The sequence below is a fragment of the Heterodontus francisci genome, chromosome 17, assembly GCF_036365525.1.
Source record: "Heterodontus francisci isolate sHetFra1 chromosome 17, sHetFra1.hap1, whole genome shotgun sequence".
NCBI lineage: Eukaryota > Metazoa > Chordata > Chondrichthyes > Heterodontiformes > Heterodontidae > Heterodontus > Heterodontus francisci.
The window spans coordinates 18422685-18441747 of NC_090387.1; the positions used below are offsets into that span (position 1 = coordinate 18422685).

The 19063-nt window shown below is 43.5% G+C and overlaps 1 protein-coding gene across 3 annotated transcripts in view; it reads left to right on the forward strand.

The window, feature by feature from the left end:
• The window catches only part of LOC137378740 (meckelin-like), a 196324-nt gene that overhangs the window by 151433 nt on the left and 25828 nt on the right, over positions 1-19063 (forward strand). For all 3 annotated transcript variants that reach the window (XM_068049104.1, XM_068049105.1, XM_068049106.1), the window contains exons 17-20: positions 3810-3908; positions 8151-8246; positions 10399-10498; positions 11598-11728. In XM_068049104.1, coding sequence (XP_067905205.1) covers positions 3810-3908; positions 8151-8246; positions 10399-10498; positions 11598-11728 — 426 coding nt within the window. The remainder of the gene's footprint in view (positions 1-3809; positions 3909-8150; positions 8247-10398; positions 10499-11597; positions 11729-19063) is intronic.

Sequence of the window (19063 nt, forward strand, 5' to 3'; positions counted from 1 at the left end):
GCCCCTACTACTCTCTGAGTAAAGAAACTACCTCTGACATCTGTCCTATATCTATCACCCCTCAACTTAAAGCTATGTCCCCTCGTGTTTGCCATCACCATCCGAGGAAAAAGACTCTCACTATCCACCCTATCTAACCCTCTGATTATCTTATATGTCTCTATTAAGTCACCTCTCCTCCTCCTTCTCTCCAACGAAAACAACCTCAAGTCCCTCAGCCTTTCCTCGTAAGACCTTCCCTCCATACCAGGCAACATCCTAGTAAATCTCCTCTGCACCCTTTCCAAAGCTTCCACATCCTTCCTATAATGCGGTGACCAGAACTGCACGCAATACTCCAGGTGCGGCCTCACCAGAGTTTTGTACAGCTGCAGCATGACCTCGTGGCTCCGAAACTCGATCCCCCTACTAATAAAAGCTAACACACCATATGCCTTCTTAACAGCCCTATTAACCTGGGTAGCAACTTTCAGGGATTTATGTACCTGGACACCAAGATCTCTCTGTTCATCTACACTACCAAGAATCTTCCCATTAGCCCAGTACTCTGCATTGCTGTTACTCCTTCCAAAGTGAATCACCTCACACTTTTCCGCATTAAACTCCATTTGCCATCTCTCAGCCCAGCTCTGCAGCCTATCTATGTCCCTCTGTACCCTACAACATCCTTTGGCACTATCCACAACTCCACCGACCTTCGTGTCATCCGCAAATTTACTAACCCACCCTTCTACACCCTCTTCCAGGTCATTTATAAAAATGACAAACAGCAGTGGCCCCAAAACAGATCCTTGCGGTACACCACTAGTAACTAAACTCCAGGATGAACATTTGCCATCAACCACCACCCTCTGTGAAGATCCAGCAGCTTTAAGAATTTAAGAACTTAATTGCAGACATCAAATGTCACAGCATTTTTATCAATGAGACAAAGTGCTTGAGAAGGAGAGAGAGTTGCAAGCACTTCTGCCTTTAATGTAAAAAAAAATACAATACCACCAAGTCTGGGCAAAAGAAATTGGAATCGATAAACAAAATTTAATTGATATGAGTCGTTATTTAAAGCAATCAAAGGGAAATTTATCTGACATTTAAGAGGACAAACAAAGTTTTAGAAAACAACTAAGTGGTTTACTGAGTTGGACATTAGCAATGGGTTCCAGTCCATACCGCTGGCACAAGAGTGTCAATATAAATTTGCGTTTACGTTCCAGGGACAACAGTTCCGCTGGACATGTCTCCCCCAGCGATTTCATAATAGTCTGTCGATATTCCACCAGCAGTTGGCACAGAGTAAGGAGGAGCTCCTTCGACTCTTCTGGAAGGTTGGAGTGAAAGTTAAACCTAAAAAAGGCGCAGATAATGAAGGAAAAGGTTTCCTATTTGGGAATAGTAATAACACAGGGAAAGCATGAGATAGAGCAGATGAGAGCACAGACAATCCTCAAACTTCCCCTACCACAAGATACGAAGGCTCTGAGATCATTTTTGGGCCTTGTTGCGTATTGCAGGAACCATTGCTAGGGGGTTAGAGTTTAAAAATAGGGAAGTCTTGTTACAACTGTCCAGGGCCTTGGTGAGGCCACACCTGGAATATTGCATGCAGTTTTGGTCCCCGTATTTAAAGAAGGATATACTAGCATTGGATGCAGTTCAGAAAAGTTTCACTGGGCTGATTCCTGGGATGAAGGGGTTATCTTATCAAGAACGGCTAAACAGGTTAGGCCTTTATTCACTGGAGTTTAGAAGAATGAGAGGTGATCTTACTGAAATATATAGATTTTAAGAGGGCTCAACAGGGTAGATGTTGAGAAGATGTTTCCACTAGTGGGGGAATCTCGAACTAGGGGACATAATTACAGAATCTACCTCCCTCTGACTGTTTGGGGGTCTATAGTACACTCCAAGCAGTGTGACTGCATCTTTTTTTCCTCAGTTCAACTCATATGGCCTCATTTGATGATCCTTCTAGAATATCATCCCTCCTCACGGTTATAATGGTTTCTTTAATCAATATTGCGACCCATCCCCCCTCCTTTTTTATCCCCCTCTCTATCCCATCTGAAATCCCTGTAAGCAGGAGTGTTGAGCTGCCGTTCCTGCCCTTCTTTAATGTTTCAGTTGTTGCTACAATATCATACTTCCAAGTGTCTATCTGTGCCCTCAGTTCATCTGCCTTATTCGCAAGACTCCTTGCATTGAAGTATATGCTACTAATCACTGAACAGTTCATTTGTTGTCTATTTTTTAGCCTTTGTTTCCTCTGCCTTCCATACTTGCTTACTAATTTTTTGCCTTCCATTTCCAGCTTTGCTTCTCTCCCTTGTGAGTCTACTGTCCGGTTCCCAACACCCTGCCAAGCTAGTTTAAACCTTCCCCAACAGCAGCAGCAAACCTTCCCGCGACGATATTGGTTCTGAACCTGTTGCGGTGCAAACTGTCGGGCTTATACAGGTCCCATCTTCTCCTAGAACCAGTTCCCATGCCACAGGAATCTCAAGCCCTCCCTCCTGCAACATCTTTCCAGCCATTAATTCATGTGCATTATCCTCCTTTTTTCTGTACTCACTACCGTGTAGCACCAGGAGTAATCTAAAGATCACTAAGCTTGAAGTCCTACTTTTTAATTTCTTTCCTAGTTCCCTAAAATCTGCCATCCGTACCTCATTCCTCTTACTAATTACGTCAATGGTACCGATGTGGACCACAACCTCTGGCTGTTCACCATCCCTCTCAGAATGCTGTTCACCTTCCCTCTCAGAATGCTGTATCATGCCCCATGTAGACTGCCCCTACCCCATGAAGACATCCCACACCCCATATACAGTCTAAACATCAGGGCTGATCGCCAAGTGAGGAATGAGGGGTGCTCATGGGGGGCACTATCAGGTAATCCCAGGTCTCTAGACTCTGATTTTTTTTAGATCCATTAATTTAAATGGACAGAAAATCAGGAGCTGTGGGCTCAAGCCTTCTCAAATAGTGCCGCCCTATTGTGCAGTCTGTATGCATTGTGTATCCTCTACAGGTTGTGTATCTATTGTGTTCAACTAGGTATTTGATCATTCCTGCCTACACTTGTATTACTTAATCCCATTTGTAACGGAGTATTTTCTCAACTGTTTTTAAAGAAGCTGATTGTCATTTACATTGACTAATGATCAAATGTCTGTTGTATCCAAATGGGAAAAAAAATCTTATAATCTTTAGCCTTGCTTGTAAATGTCAATACTGTCCTGCCCTTTAGTCCTTTACTCACAGTCCAAGTTAAGCTGCTTGCTTACATCTACAAACATGAGTTTCTGTCACAAAAACAAGAAATGCTGGATTCACTCAGCAGGTCTGGCAGCATCTGTGGAAAGAGAAGCAGAGTTAACGTTTCGGGTCAGTGACCCTTCCTCGGAACTGGGGACAGTTCTGTCAGTCTGGGGACAGTTCCCAAAAAAGAATGATACTAAAGTTCAGCGTTAATTTGACCAATCTGACACAATCAGAGAGATGGTAAATGTAGCGAGTGAGGGAGGTGGGGAGGAGTATCACAGCCACTCACTGGATAGGCATCTCCTGAGATCAAAGATCAGGTATGTTGTCAAGGACTGTAAAAAGAACTTGGTGTTCTGGCTAAACTCTGCCATACAAAACTAGATGGTGCCCAGTTACAGTTCCAATCCCTGCCATTATACCTTTCAACCTTTATCCACGTTTACTAACGCAAGAAAATAGATCAATTTTTAAGCACTTCCCTGCCAGCTGATTTTGATGTAGTCTGTTGTGTTTTGTTCCTCACTATTTCCATTTATTTTACGCAGACAATTGTGAAATATTTTGCCTACTTTGCTGGCGCTCTGTCGAACACCTTCTTCCTCGTTACGTATGGTACAGCTGTTTACTGGCTCATTGTGTACAAGGTAGGTGTTACTGCGTTATTACAATCTAGCCCCCAAACTTTCAAAGGGAATGCGTGTCATAGGAAGAAAGAGTTGCATTTATATAGTGCATTCGCAACCTCAGGACTTCCCAAAAGTGCTTTAAAGCCAAAGAAGTACTTTTTGAAGTGTAGTCACGATTGTAATGCCCACTTTGTGCACAGCAAGGTCCCACAAACAACAATCAGGTAATTCTGTTTTCTAGTGATGTTGAATGTGCAATAAGTAATAGTCAGGCCATCAGGAAGAAACCCGCCCCCACCGCTCCCGCTGCCTCTTCTTCAAAGTAATGCCATGGGATCTTTTGAATCCACCTGAGAGGGCAGACAGTGCCTCAATTTACCGTCACATACAAAAGATGGCACTTCCGACCATTTGACATTGCCTCAGTAGTGACATTGGAGTGTCAGTCTACATTTTGTGCTCACATCTCTGGAGAGTGCCATGCCAATGTGCTTTGTTGAATGACCATTTTCTTTAATCCCCTGACTGGTGATCTGAATTTCTATTGTTTGAAGACATTTAGAAAAGAACAGCTAAAAGGATATCTTTTCTGGCAGCTTAGCATGGCCACCTAATTTGCAACACTGTATCCTACGTTGCAAGGCTTGTGAGGAGGGAGACGAAATGTCTGCTCATTTCCCAGCAAGAATCAAGACCCAGGAAGTTTAAGGGAGCTTCCTGTTCTATTTAGCAAGAAGAAATACTGCTCATTGCTATATTTGAATCACTGAATGACTGTCATGTGACAAGACCTTTCCCCATCTGTGGTTTTAAGCTTGTGTCTTTCTGCAGCAGCGAAAAGAGAAGTTTCTGGACTCTGACACACATAGACTCAAGTCGGGGTCTCTCTCTCTGTCTCTCTCCATTTCAGCTTGCAAGCTTCAAATCCTGCTTGTTGACTGATGACCATTGCATACTCCGGCTACAATCAGAAATCATACGCATCACTATCTCCAAGAGACCCACCGAACCAGTCATCTACCTCTTCAAACTAAAAATCTCAGGACCACTGAATTCAGCTAGAAGCCAGCCGAATCACCAAATCCACAGACTGTATAGCCCTTTTTTCTATGGAGCCTAACTCAACCAATCTGCGTTTCCCCACTTTGTAACGTGTCTGTGTGTGTCTGTGTGTGTCTGTGTGTGTCTGTGTGTGTGTGTGTCTGTGTGTGTGTACGTTGGCGCGTACGTAATCATTCCCGTCGGATTAAGGCAGATTTTATGTCCAGTATGTTTCACACGGTCATGTGTAATCTGGGCATAACCCAACTAAAGTCCTTCACCTACCATCCACAGTCACAAGGGGCTTTGGAGCGGTACCACCAGACCCTAAAGACAATGATCAGGGCATGAGTTGGGACAAAGGGCTAGGATTTCTTCTGTTTGCTTCCAGGGATTCACCCAATGAGTCCACTGGCTTTAGTACCTTTGAATTAGTTCATGGACACGAGGTGAGAGGTCCGCTAAAACTAATCAAGGAGAGGTTTTTAGGACACAGCGACGAATCTTCCCTGTTAGATTGTATCTCCATGTTCCGAGAATGGCTCATGAGAGCCTCTACGGTGGCTTAGGAACACTTAAAAAACTTCCCATACAACTATGAAAAGGCAGGTGGATAAGCATGCTAAGACCAGAACATTTCAGCCTGGATACCATGTGTTAGTGCTACTACCAATACAGGGTGAACCATTGAAAACCCAGTTCGGTGGCCTGTACAGAGTAGTAAAGAGAATTAGCAAGGTGAATGATATAATTGACACCCCAGATCGTAGGAAAAAGCAAAAGCTGTGCCACATTGATACGTTAAAACGGTATCACAGCCAGGAAGGGGACAAACAAGCACAAGTCTGTCAGGCAGTCAGGAAAGAGGAGGGCGAAAGGGACAGTAAGGACAAATTAGAGGGAGGCCGGGAGGATTCCAAATCGAACCCCCTACTATCTGGTTAGTTAACACTGAAATTTAGGAGAAATTAGACACCGTACTCTCCTTTTTAAACGCAGAACAGAGAGGTGACCTAACAAGGCTGCTCACAGTGTTTAAAGGGATCTGCAGGGACAAACCAGGGTGCACAACCCTAACCTTACATGATATGGATGTAGGAGAGACCCCTCCCATAAAACAAAATCCCTATCGCCTAGGTGCAAGGAAACTGACCCAGGTTCGGGAGGAAATTCAGACTGAAGACCTAGAAATTAAAGAATAAAGAGAAGGAAGATACAGAAATGTTTGTACGCCAAAAGAAATCCCTAAGCCCAAAAAGGTTTTTGTGGCAGATTTGGATGGTGGTGATGACGGCAAGTTAAGTATCTGAACTGAGGAGGAATTGTGGGCCAGGCTGGATGAGCTGGAATAACAGGAAGAGATGCAGGATGAAATTTATCAGTGGTCTCAAGCTGCAAGGAAAAAAATCCAGCACTGGATTAAAATACAAAATGACTATGAAGCACCTCAAGGCAGGCTTATACCTTTATGATATTATGATGCCATTTGGCACACTTGCATTTATGCCAGGACAGCTAATCCACACAAATGAAGTCACTGTTTTACGAGGTGACATTTGTTTTGCAAAGTGCTCTGCAAAGCAAGCTGTTGGCTTGGTGGAGCACAGGAAAAAGCATGTACAAAAAGCACTGGATGATTTTCACAAAGTTATGAACAACTTTGAATCCAGGATTGAGATCACTGATATAGAGAAACTGGAAAAGGATGGTATTGTAGAAATACATGAGGAAATTAAGTATACTCTGGAGCACAAGCAGATTGAGCCCAGTAAAATCAGTTAAAGTTCCCCAGTTGTGCTTGTGTCCAATCTCAGATAAAAAAAAACTAGAGTATGGTTATGACAGTAAGACTGATGAGTGTGTGTGTACAGTTTCTTTTCAATTTGTGACCTCATAATGAAATACTCCTATTGTTACATTTCATTTCGTGTGGTAGGGAGGTGTCATGCTAGTGTGCTTTGTTGAATGATAATTTCTTCAATCCACTGACTGGAGATCTGAATTTCTATTTTTTGAAGACATTGAAAAAGGAACAGCTAAAAGGATATCTTTTCTAGCAGCTTAGGATGGCCACCTAATTTGCAACACTGTATCCTACACTGCAAGGCTTGTGAGGAGGGAGATGAAATGTTTGCTCATTTCCCAGAAAGAACCAGGGCCCAAGAAGTTTAAGGGAACTACCTGTTCTTTTTAACAAGAAGAAATACTGCTCACTGCTATGTTTGAATCACTGAGTGACTGTCATGTGACAAGTCCCTCCCCATCTGTCGTTTAAGCTTGTGTCTTTCTGCAGCAGAGAAAAGAGAAGCTTCTGGACTCTGATACATAAAGACCCAAGTGGGTCTTTCTCTCTCTCTCTCTCTCTCTCTCTCTCTCCATTCCAGCTTGAAAGCTTCAAATCCTTCTTGTTGACTGACCACCATTGCATATTTCAGCTACACTCAGAAACCAATTGGAAGAAATCATCTGCAATGCTGTCTCCAAGAGACCCACCAAGTCAGTCATCTACCTCTTCAAACTAAAAGCCTCAAGACCGCCGAATTAAGCTCAAAGCCAGCCGAGTCACCATACTCCACAGATTGTATACGCCTTTTTTCTATGGACTCTAACTCAACCAATATACGTTTCCCCACTCTGAAACCTATTTGTATGTATGTGTAAACCTTGTGTGTGTGTGTGTGTGTGTGTGAGTAAAGTTGGCACATAGTTCATTATTTTCATTCGTTCGGTTTAGGTACAATAAAGTTAACCTCTTTCTTTGTTAAACTCAAAAAAACCTGTTTGATTGGTTCTTGTTATGATCATAGCAAGTAAGTAATCAAACACCTACTGAACTGGCCAGTTGGTTTCAAGGAGTGTTTTAAAGAAGGTGGAGAGGTTTAAGAGGGGGAATTCCAGAGCTTAGGGCTCACGCAGCTGAAGGCAGAGCCACCAATGGTGGAGCGATGAAAATCGGGGATGCGCAAGAGGCCAGAATAGGAGAAGGCAGAGAACTTGGGGAATGAATGCAAATTGATATGGATATGCAGTTTAATCAAACTGATGTTTAATGGGGCAAGTCTTTGACAAAGCTTAAAATCCATGTGAAATACATCATGTCAGCTATCACAGCATTTTAAAGAAGGCTTAAGCATTAAGACTCAGTTGTGCAGAGAATGATGTGGGAACACAGTATTTAGTGTCGATGTATTAATGTCTGTTTTGTATTTTTTTTCACAGGGTCAGCAGTCCACAGTTGAAGTAACACTACCCCCTGCTGGTGGAGAAATTGAAACTGGCTTCATCATCTACATGTCTTGTGCATTTGGACTGAAGGTAGCATTGAAATCGTACAGTTCCAGTGAATTTCTTCTGGGATCTGCCTCAGATTCCTCTGTTCAACATCGTGTTTAACACGGGTCTTGCACTTTCCCTTCCCTCACTTTTTAGAATAACATCCATAACTACAAAGTCTGCAAGATGCACCCATGAGAATGGATTTCAGGAATAAATGAGAAATGATGGAGGATTTACAACCATTTGTCGCTCTGTGGAGTACTTACTCGTGAAAGCTTAACGCGCTCCTCTGAAATTCTTCTCTTTGCTATTTTAGCAGAGACATTAACTGCTTTATTTTATCCCATTGTGTAATTTTAGGGCCTATGTTTTTGAGAAAGGAGTGAGAGTGTTTCTGTTACTGTCTGTCTATTTATCCCCAGTGTCCTGATACAAGTGGCAGGCTTATAACATTCAAAAACTATTTCTAGTACTAGTCAGTTTCCTGTGTCCTTCCACACAGGGAGTCAAAGGTCAAGTGTCGTCTTCAGGTGAATCTAGGTTAGAGGCAGGTGGATAATTAGAGCAGGAAATGCAGGTGTACATTGTTCTAATTATAAAGTTGGCCATTCTGGTCTTAGTTTCATATTTCCATTATAAATCCCTACATCCACATTTATAATGGGAACAGCTTATGTAAACTTGGCCTTTCCATGCAGGCTTTCTTATGTTAGATGCGGCCTAGCGTGTGGCCATTACCGAAAGGTATATAAAATTTACAACTGCACAGCACTGACCAATGATCAGCCCATCCCTCGACATTGTCCTTCCTCTTCTCCCCTCCCAACCCCCAGGCGAGGCAGTCTAGTCCAAAATTGATCGCTTGGAAAATGCTAAGAGCTGCCTCTGGAGGTACAAGCAGCTCATCCAAAATATTCAAATGAGGCCCAATTTAGGATAAGCCTATGTCCTTGCAATTCAGGCACTCACTGTCTGCGCACTATGTCCAACACAGCTGAAAATGGACCTTTCTTACCTTTTTGTTCCTTCGTTGGTCCATCTCGAACCCAGGATTATTCTCCTGATGTAACTATAGGAAGTAACGATTGTGTTCAGTTTCTTTGTAAAGCGTAATGAAGGAGAATGATCTTCATCACCGGTGAACGTGGAAAATAAAATTTGTAATGTCATCTTTTAACTTTTATGCAATTTATAAAGGTAACAATGGGCCATGAAATGTATCTTAGACACCATGAAGCTGGAGTAAACTCTGTCCGTACTAATCACCTTTGTGATTGACATCGTATGGTTCTCATTGACTGATTATCTCCTAATACAGGTGCAAGCCAGATGAATTGTCAGTTGGCTATCTGTGTAGGTGCTCCTTCAGTATACAGGGGATCTTTAAGAAGGGGTTTCTTTCACCAGGACTTTTTTTTTTAGTCTTTGATGGTTACATAGGAATATGCCATCGACATTCGTGATTCACTTGCAAGTCTGGTGATGTGCAGAAATTTAACTATGTTGAAGGTTATTTTTATTTTACCCATGTGACCCGTAGGCATCCAAACAAACATCTTCTGCGGGTGTTGGCAATGCTGGGAGCAATATGTTCATAACAAAGTGTTTGTTCCTTGTTTGGAGAGGGAACAGAGTCCTCCAACTCTATTGTGCAAGTGGCATCATGCGCTTGGTTGTTATTTACATCAACGTCTTGTATATTTGTATCTGTGAAAGGTGTGCCGACATTTTTGTGAGTTTGATTCACCATTAATATAAATATAACTACACATAATTTCCTTTAATGTTTTGACTGTACAGAATTTACGGGTTTGTGCACAAAAGATACAGAATATGAGGAGTAATGCAGATGGGTTTTTGCCTTTGGTTCTGGGATGGTCAAAGTGTTTGGTCCAACTGTTGATGCAAACCAATTGAGCAAACCCAGGGTTCAGCCCCGAAAGGTTTGAGTCTCAATTAAGGTGAAGCTGAGGTCCCAACGCTTGTGCTATGAAGTGGAACTACCATTAAATTTGTTTTTGGACCTAGCAACATTTATTACTGGCCACAGTCTGACCATGGTGTCAGGATAGGGAGATCTCTGTGGTAAATATTAGAGATAAAAACAGCCCATTTATCATTCTTGAGATGAGAATCTCTGAGGAATTGGAAACCGCACTTCTATAATGTTGGGCCATCCGATTTCTTTCAGGCGCTGGAAGTGATCCACATCCTCATTGTTCAGGTGACAGTTTCAATCTTTCTGATAGACTGGGAAAAGCCGAAAGGCAGACCACTGCCTCAACCAGCAGGTAGGGTCACTTACCATAGTTCTGTGATTGGTGATAATAGTTGATAATTTTCTTGTGCAAATTGGTTTCCTACATTACAACAGTGACTAAACTTTAAAAAAAAGTACTTCATTAGCTGTAAAGCACTTTGGGACATACTGAGGTTGTGAAAGCCGCAAGATGAATTCAACATTTTTACTTTTTGATCATTTTCCACACTCCCCCCACCAGTCCCTGCCACACACCCCAGCTCCCACTGGCAAATCCAGTCACTCAGTATCGTCCTCTCAGCCCGAAGACCGTGTTTCAAAAATTTACTGGCCTGTGATCATCCCATGCACGGCCACTGGTCAAATTCATGGGGCCAATTTTAACCTAACCCCCTCTCCAATTGGGGATCAGGCACAACACTAGTTTGAAACCTTATACCCCGCCTGATCTTATTCTCCATTAAAGTAAGTTCTGCCCCATCCCGTGTGTTAACAATGCCCCAAACCAGTCAGCTGCAATGCTATAATGTCATCATTTCACTTATCGATGTTCGAAGGAGTGCTTTGCATTGGAATGTGGATAGATTGGAGAAGCTGGGCTGTTTTCCTTGGAGAAGGTCGAGAGGAGATTTGATAGAGGTGTTCAAAATCATGAGGGATCTAGACAGAGTAGATAGGGTGAAACTATTCCCATTGGTGGAAAGGTCGAGAACCAGAGAGCACAAATTTAAGATGAATTATAAAAGAATCAAAGGCGACAAGATGGAAAACGTTTTCATTCAGCGAGTGGTTAGGATCTGGAATGCACTGGCTGGGAGTGTGGTGGAAGCAGATTCAATCATGTCTTTCAAAGGGGAATTGGATAAGCACCTGAAGGGAAAAATTTGCAGGGCTACAGGTAAAGGACTGGGGAGTGGGACCAGCTAAACTGCTCTTGCAGAGAGCCGGCATGGACTTGATGGGCTGAATGGCCTCCTTCTGTGTTGTAAATATTCTGAGGTTCTGTTCTATGATTCTAACTTGTCCCGACAATGATTTCCTCCTTTGCTGTGATGTAACTTTGGTTTGTTTACTGCTGCTTGTCTTGCTGAGTGCAACAGCCCATCATGCTGACGTTACCTTTTCTACAGCAAACAAGCCAAGTCCCTCCTCAGTCAGTATCTGGAGAACTTACTTCATAGCCAATGAATGGAATGAGATTCAGACTAAGAGAAAGACGAATCCAACTCTGCAACTCTTTGTTGTGCTATTGCTGCTGGAGGTAAGATGCTCTTTCACATTTGACCGAATGAATCTTAGTAAGTTCCAGGTGAAAAGTTGAGGTTTTTCCTGCTACTCTGCCCGATAGTAGTGGAGGATTGGATAATTAGTTTAATTCTCTGTCTATGTGGGTGGCACCAACTAAAGAACCATTTGTTAAAATGTCACAAAATTAAGACTCCTCTTAAAAAATCTTTCATATCCTGATTTCCTCCTGGCTGCACTCCTGGATCAGATCCTTTGGGGCTTTTTTTGCTTTTGTTGAAGGAACAGTAGAATTCCCTAATGGCTCAATTGTGGAGTGTTGAAATCTATGGTATTGTAATGGTGGAGTTTTAGAGTCTGTATTAACTGTAATGGGGAGTGTTGGAATCTATGGTTGGCATCCTTACATCTACAAAAGATGATGAACATGCTACAAACAATCCATTTAGGTGGGGTATCTTCCCTTGATACACCTTTGTTGATGGCTGTGAAGGCCAATCCTTGAGAGGCAGGTGAAGCTGCAGGTGAAGCTGCCAAGTGTCGCTGTGAGTTGTTGTTTTTGACGTTGGCGCCTGTTGCCAAGCTGCTGTAGCAACTGATCATTGTGGTCATGCACACCAGTCCACAGGATGTGTCGCCGGTTCCCTCTTTCGTCAGCTGGTGACTCCCAGGTGCGATAGTCGTCGACATTTAGGGCCTTCGTGTTCTGCTTTCAAGCATCCTTGAAGTGGAGCTTTGGGCGCCCCACTGGTCATCTGGCCCCGGTTACCTCACCATGCAGACAGTCCTTGGGTATGCGACTGTCTTCCATCCTGCGGGTGTGTCTGATCCACTGAAGCTGCCTGTGTTTGCTTAATGCCAACAGACTTGGGAGCTCTGCCTTTGAGAGGACTGCCCCATTTATGATGTCCTGCCAAGATATACTTAAAATGCGCCTCAGACAGCGAAGATGGAAATTACTGAGCTGCTTTTCCTGGTAGCTGTAAGTCACCCATGTTTCATAGCCATACAGCAAGGTGCTGAGAACACAGGCCTTATAAACCATCAGCTTGGTCCAAAGGGTCAGCTTGGTGTTATCCCATGCACGTTTTGCAAGTCGGCCAGAGGTGGTAGCTGCTTCCCCTATGCGTGTATCGATCTCTGCATCAAGAGACAGATTGTCTGTCACCGTGGACCCAAGTTCTTAGAATTTGTTAACCACTTCCAGTGAGGTGTTATTTAGTATGATCAGGGACAGAAATGCAACACATTGTCCCATGACCATGGTTTTCCTGATGCTTGTAGTCAAGGAGAACAAGTTTTAGGCATGGGAGAGACAGTCCATGAGGCTTTGTAGCTGAGTTTCCATGTGAGTGACTAGCGCAGTATCATCAGTGTAGGGGAGTTCTCTGATCAGGATGTGATGTGTTTTTGTCTTCGCATTCAGCCTTGATAGATTGGAGAGTTTGCTGTGTGGCCTAGTGTGCAAGTAGACTCCTTCCACATCTGCAGTGAAGGTGAAAGTCAGGAGCACGGAGAAGATGCCAAACTGAGTGGGGACTAAGACACGACCCTGTTTCGCTCCATTCTTCACTCCAAAATTGTCAGAAGTGAAGCCATCAAACTGTACAGTGGAGTGCATGTTGTCCTGGAAGGAGTGGATGAGACTGAGGATCTTCAGTCAACAGCCAATTTTTCCCAAAATATCGTAGAACCCTGCTCTGCCTACTGTGTCGAATGTCTTAGTGAGATCTACAAAAGTAAGATAAAGGGGTATACTCTGTTCCCTACACTTTTCTTGTAGCTGACGTATGGAGAAGATCATATCCACAGTAGATCTGTCAGCAAGGAAAACGCACTGTGCTTCCGGGTACACTTTGTCTGCAAGTAAATGGAGTCTTTTAAGTAGGACCCTAAAGTAACTAATGGGGCAGTGTTGGAGTCTATGGTAGTTGTAATGAGGGGGTGTTGGAGTCTATGGTAACTGTATTGGGGGAGTTTTGGAGTCTATGGTAGTTGTGATGAGGGAGTGTTGGAGTCTATGGTAGTTGTAATAGGGAGTGTTGGAGTCTATGGTAGTTGTGATGGGGGAGTGTTGGAGTCTATGGTAGTTGTAATAGGGAGTGTTGGAGTCTATGGTAGCTGTAATGGGGGAGTTTTGGAGACTATGGTAGTTGTAATGGGGGATTTTGGAGACTGTGGTAGTTGTAATGGGGGAGTGTTGGAGTCTATGGTAGTTGTAATGGGGGAGTGTTGGAGTCTATGGTAGTTGTAATGGGGGAGTTTTGGTGTCGATGGTAGTTGTAATGGGGGAGTGTTGGAGTCTATGGTAGTTGTAATGGGGGAGTTTTGGTGTCGATGGTAGTTGTAATGGGGGAGTGTTGGAGTCTATGGTAGTTGTAATGGGGGAGTTTTGGTGTCTATGGTAGTTGTAATGGGGGAGTGTTGGAGTCTATGGTAATTGTAATGGGGGAGTTTTGGTGTCTATGGTCGTTGTAATGGGGGAGTTTTGGAGACTATGGTAGTTGCAATGGGGGAGTTTTGTTGTCTATGGTAGTTGTAATGGGGGAGTGTTGGAACCTGTGGTGGTATTGGGGGAGTTTTGGTGTCTATAGTAACTGTAATGGGAGGAAGTTGTAGTTTATGATAGCTGTAATGAGGGAGAGTTGGAATCTACGGTAACTGTAATGGGGAGTGTTAGATTCTGTGCTAGTTCTGATGGCAGAACAATGAAATTCTGATGGATTTAACAGTAAAGTCACACTGCATTCCATGAACTCTGTACTAAGAGCCCTGGACTCCCTAATAGCTGCTGTGCTGCAACGTTGAACTCCCAGTCACACGGGTGGTGAGTTTAAATTCAGCTGTTATCTGAACTCGCCAACTCATTTCTTTTACAAGTGTTCAGCCCGACTGCAAGAATTGACCCTCGGCTTAAATCAGTGCATTGGAATGTTCTCCTGGGAACGATGCTTATCTCTACTTCGTCTTCCATCTGCTGATGTGCCGTTTTTCCAGAAATGTGTAGGCCACCACAGTTAGTTAGAACACGATGAGTTGAAATTCCTTCCTCCATGTGTTTTTGTGAGCATTGTTGAAAGGCTCAAATCAGCTGGAGTTTAGCTACCTACTGATCCACTTTAATGAGCAGTATGAGGAAGAGAGGGAAAGATCGCAGGGCTCTATCTGAATCTGTTAGTGCCCTCAGGCTGCTTTTATTCAGGGAAAGAATCCCATTATTCCCTCAGGTTGGTAAGAAATTAGTTTGTGGTCTGGCATAGGCAGAATTAGAACGCGAGAACACAGAATTCCCTCGAGTTACTGTAGTTAGGGGATTAGTGACCTTCCACATGTTGAATTCCTCTGGCCACTTTTCAAAGAACAAAACAAATTCCTCTCAGTGTAGCCGAGCTGAAGGATCTGTCTTTTATCAAGTGAGCAGGAAGGAACGCATTATTTGTTCCAGATATCGAGTCACCAGAACATTGTGTTGGAAAGTTCTGAGCCGCTTCCGAGACTCCCCATATTTCTTTCTTCTGGTCATTGTTTAAAAGTTAATTAAGCCATTGTTGCTGATTTTTGCCAGCCTTTGGCAACTTTAAAAGAAGTAGCGAACCTTCAAAATAAATTTTTTTTGTGCGTGTCCATTCCACACATTATTCTACAGGGCATTTAGTTTTAAAATATTAATTCGATTTTTTTTCTGCTCTAATATTTTTTCAAAATAATGTGTGTGTTTTAAAAGTAATGGCATTTCTGGGGAATGAAATGCAAGCACTCGCAGGTTCAGTATAGCGTGTTAGATGCAAAGTAAAGCACCCCTACACTGCCCCAACAATGTGCCTCAGCCCCAACCTCAGAAGAGCAGTCCTGACTAAACTCCTGTGATATTTCTCACAGAAGCCTTTTTGACTGAGATTGACAATCCAGTTCCAAATGACGGCAGTGTTGTACACTAGATTTGTGTCGATTAGGAGCTGGCCTGATATTCACCATACCTTTTAAGATTAGATCTGGCTGAATGGCCACTCGGCCACTTTCACCGCCCCACCCCGGCTCTCCTTGAACTGATATCTATCACTGCTTGTGAAGTCGGGTCAGACTCTAATATGTGGCAGTGCGCATGAGGTTTGTTCAGCTTGCTTATACAGTATTTTATATGGTGTAGCAACAGTATTGCTAGTGAAATTCACCCCCTTTTCCCTCTGCCCCAGCCCCCAAAGGCATTGATTACTTATTGCGGCACAACTCCACCCCTCATTCATTGCGTGTTATCCATGTGTGAGCTCCGAAAGTGACTATCGGTGGCTACTAGACTGGGGGAGAATCGCAGCTGAGTTCAATCCTCTTCTCAGCCAAACCCTGTGCATGTTCAAGGCCAGCCGGGGGACTTGTACACCAGTCAGGAGCTGGAATCCTGGAAATACTCAGCGGGTCGGGCAGCATCTGTGGAGAGAGAAGCAGAGTTAACGTTTCAGGTCTGTGACCTTTCCTCAGAACAGAAACATTAACTCTGCTTCTCTCTCCACAGATGCTGCCTGACCTGCTGAGTATTTCCAGCACTTTCTGTTTTTATTTCAGATTTCCAGCATCTGCAGTATTTTGATTTTATTATAAGAGCTGGAATCCTGACTGAATTTTTCCTCCATAACTCAAAGAGTCACAGAATTTGTGGGACTCGTACCACTACCCAAACTCACCTCAGCCAACTCAACACAGCCATGGATTCCTGGTCACTGTGGCTCAGCTGCTGACTGATTTTGCTGATTGTTGAGGGAGCCTATGCTGTTTCTAATCATTTAGAAACAAAAATATCTATGAGGATTATATTGCCAACAATCCAAGGAAGGTATATATCCCTGTACTTTAAAAAGTGAAGCAAAGCCCATGCGATTGCTGGCCTGCCTTGTGTTGAGCTGAGCCATATGGAAAGGAAGGTTGTGGGTTTCATATCACTTTGTGTACTGCCAGTCTCTGTTATGGTAAACTCTGCCAGTTTACCAGAGTATCTATTTATCAGAGTATGTATTGAAACCACTGTGTCGATGGACAGGATTTATGGCAGAACTCACAACAGTCTAATTTACAGCAAACCGAGTCTGTTTATGGAGCAAAGTCTGTTTAAACAGAACACACAGTGTATTTAGAAAGAGTCTCTACAAACTACAGCAAAATAACTTAAGACCAAAACTGCAGCATCGTCTCCCGAACACAGTGATTTCTCCAGCAAAATGCAGTGAGTGAAGGATAGTTGCACACAAATTAGGTGCGTAACATCAATCCCAGTCACTTACAGCAGTGCAGTCTCCAGGCATGATTGACAAGGGAATTACACAATCAACTCCATTCTGACCGGGTGTAGCAGTGTCACTGAATGCATTCGTATTTAACTGCTTCTGTATAATTGTCGTGTGTGTAAATAAATCAAATTATTTGTTTTAGCCTGAATGTAATAGTCTGACAGTGTGCGACTTGATCTCCACTACATAACTATGATAAAACAATAATTGTTAACCCCATTCATGCATAAAGTCATAAGGGACTCAGATTATGGAAATTGCATTTATGGCAACTGGGAATGCAATTTCAAGTGCTTGGTGAGCTGGATTGTAACAAGGTACATCTCAGACAGTGGAATGACTTAATATGAATATATAGGGTTCTTTGAAACTTCTTCTCATTATCAACTTGTTTGCTGTAATATCATTTATTCAAATAACATTTATTATTGAAAAGATGGAATAGATTAATCTCCCTCTGAGGAACAGCCCGATTTGGTTCAACTTTCCAAACAGCCGTGCACCCGTTCATTTATGCAGAGCTGGCATTTCCATTGATGTGGTGGGCATCCCGTCTCACTATACCAATGCTGGTTTCAGACATTCCCACAAGGAGAAAATTGCATCTGCACTTAACTGTAGAAATAAATACTGTCTGAAAAATGCAGAGTACAGGCGTTAATATAATTGGCAAATGAACAAGCAGGGAGATGAGATTTTTATAATGCAGCGAGTCATTATGATCTGGAATGCACTGCCTAAAAGGTAGGTGGAAGGAGATTCAACAGTAACTTTTAAGGGGGAATTTGATAAATACTTGAATATTTGCAGGGCTTTGGGGAAAAGAGCAGACGAGTGGGACTCGTTGGATAGCCCTTTCAAACAGCTGGTACAGATGCAATGGGCCAAATGGTCTGCTTCTGTGCTATATTTCTGTGATACAGGATATTTCTTCTTTTGGGCCTCCTTATCTCGAGAGACAATGGATACGCGCCTGGAGGTGGTCAGTGGTTTGTGAAGCAGCGTCTGGAGTGGCTATAAAGGCCACTTCTAGAGTGACAGGCTCTTCCACAGGTGCTGCAGAGAAATTTGTTTGTCGGGGCTGTTACACAGTTGGCTCTCCCCTTGCGCTTCTGTCTTTTTTCCTGCCAACTACTAAGTCTCTTCGACTCGCCGCACTTTAGCCCAGCCTTTATGGCTGCCCACCAGCTCTGGCGAACGCTGGCAACTGACTCCCACGACTTGTGATCAATGTCACAGGATTTCATGTCGCGTTTGCAGACGTCTTTAAAGCGGAGACATGGACGGCCGGTGGGTCTGATACCAGTGGCGAGCTCGCTGTACAATGTGTCTTTGGGGATCCTGCCATCTTCCATGCGGCTCACATGGCCAAGCCATCTCAAGCGCCGCTGACTCAGTAGCGTGTACAAGCTGGGGATGTTGGCTGCCTCGAGGACTTCTGTGTTGGAGATACGATCCTGCCACCTGATGCCAAGTATTCTCCGGAGGCAGCGTAGATGGAATGAATTGAGACGTCGCTCTTGGCTGGCATACGTTGTCCAGGCCTCGCTGCCATAGAGCAAGGTACTGAGGACACAGGCCTGATATAGCGATGGACTTATGAAAGTCAGGAGCACATCTTCTGTTAGCCAGTGAGCACGTAAACATGTGTATCGGGCTGCTCAGTGATTTTTGTGGCCGGTAAACAGCAGGACTCGGGGTTAAGTGGGCGGCTGTTGGGGATCCCATTTTAGCTGAAGCCAGTTGCAGTAATCTTCTGGAGCTGTACTTTTAACTGTAAACAACACAAGCCGTAAGAGGAAGATTTGCTGGAGCTATACAAAGCCCCAGTTAGATTACAACTCGAGTATTCTGCACAGTATTTGGCCACCGCACCTTAGAAAGGGATGTATTGGCCTTGGAAGGAGTGCAGCACAGATACACCAGAATGTTACCAGGGCTGCAAGGGTTGGATTATGAGGAGAGATTACATAAACTAGGCTTGTATTCCCTGGAATGTAGAAGGTTAAGGAGTGAATTGATTGAGGTTTTTCGAATTTTGAAAAGAATTGATAGGGTAGATAGTGAGAAAA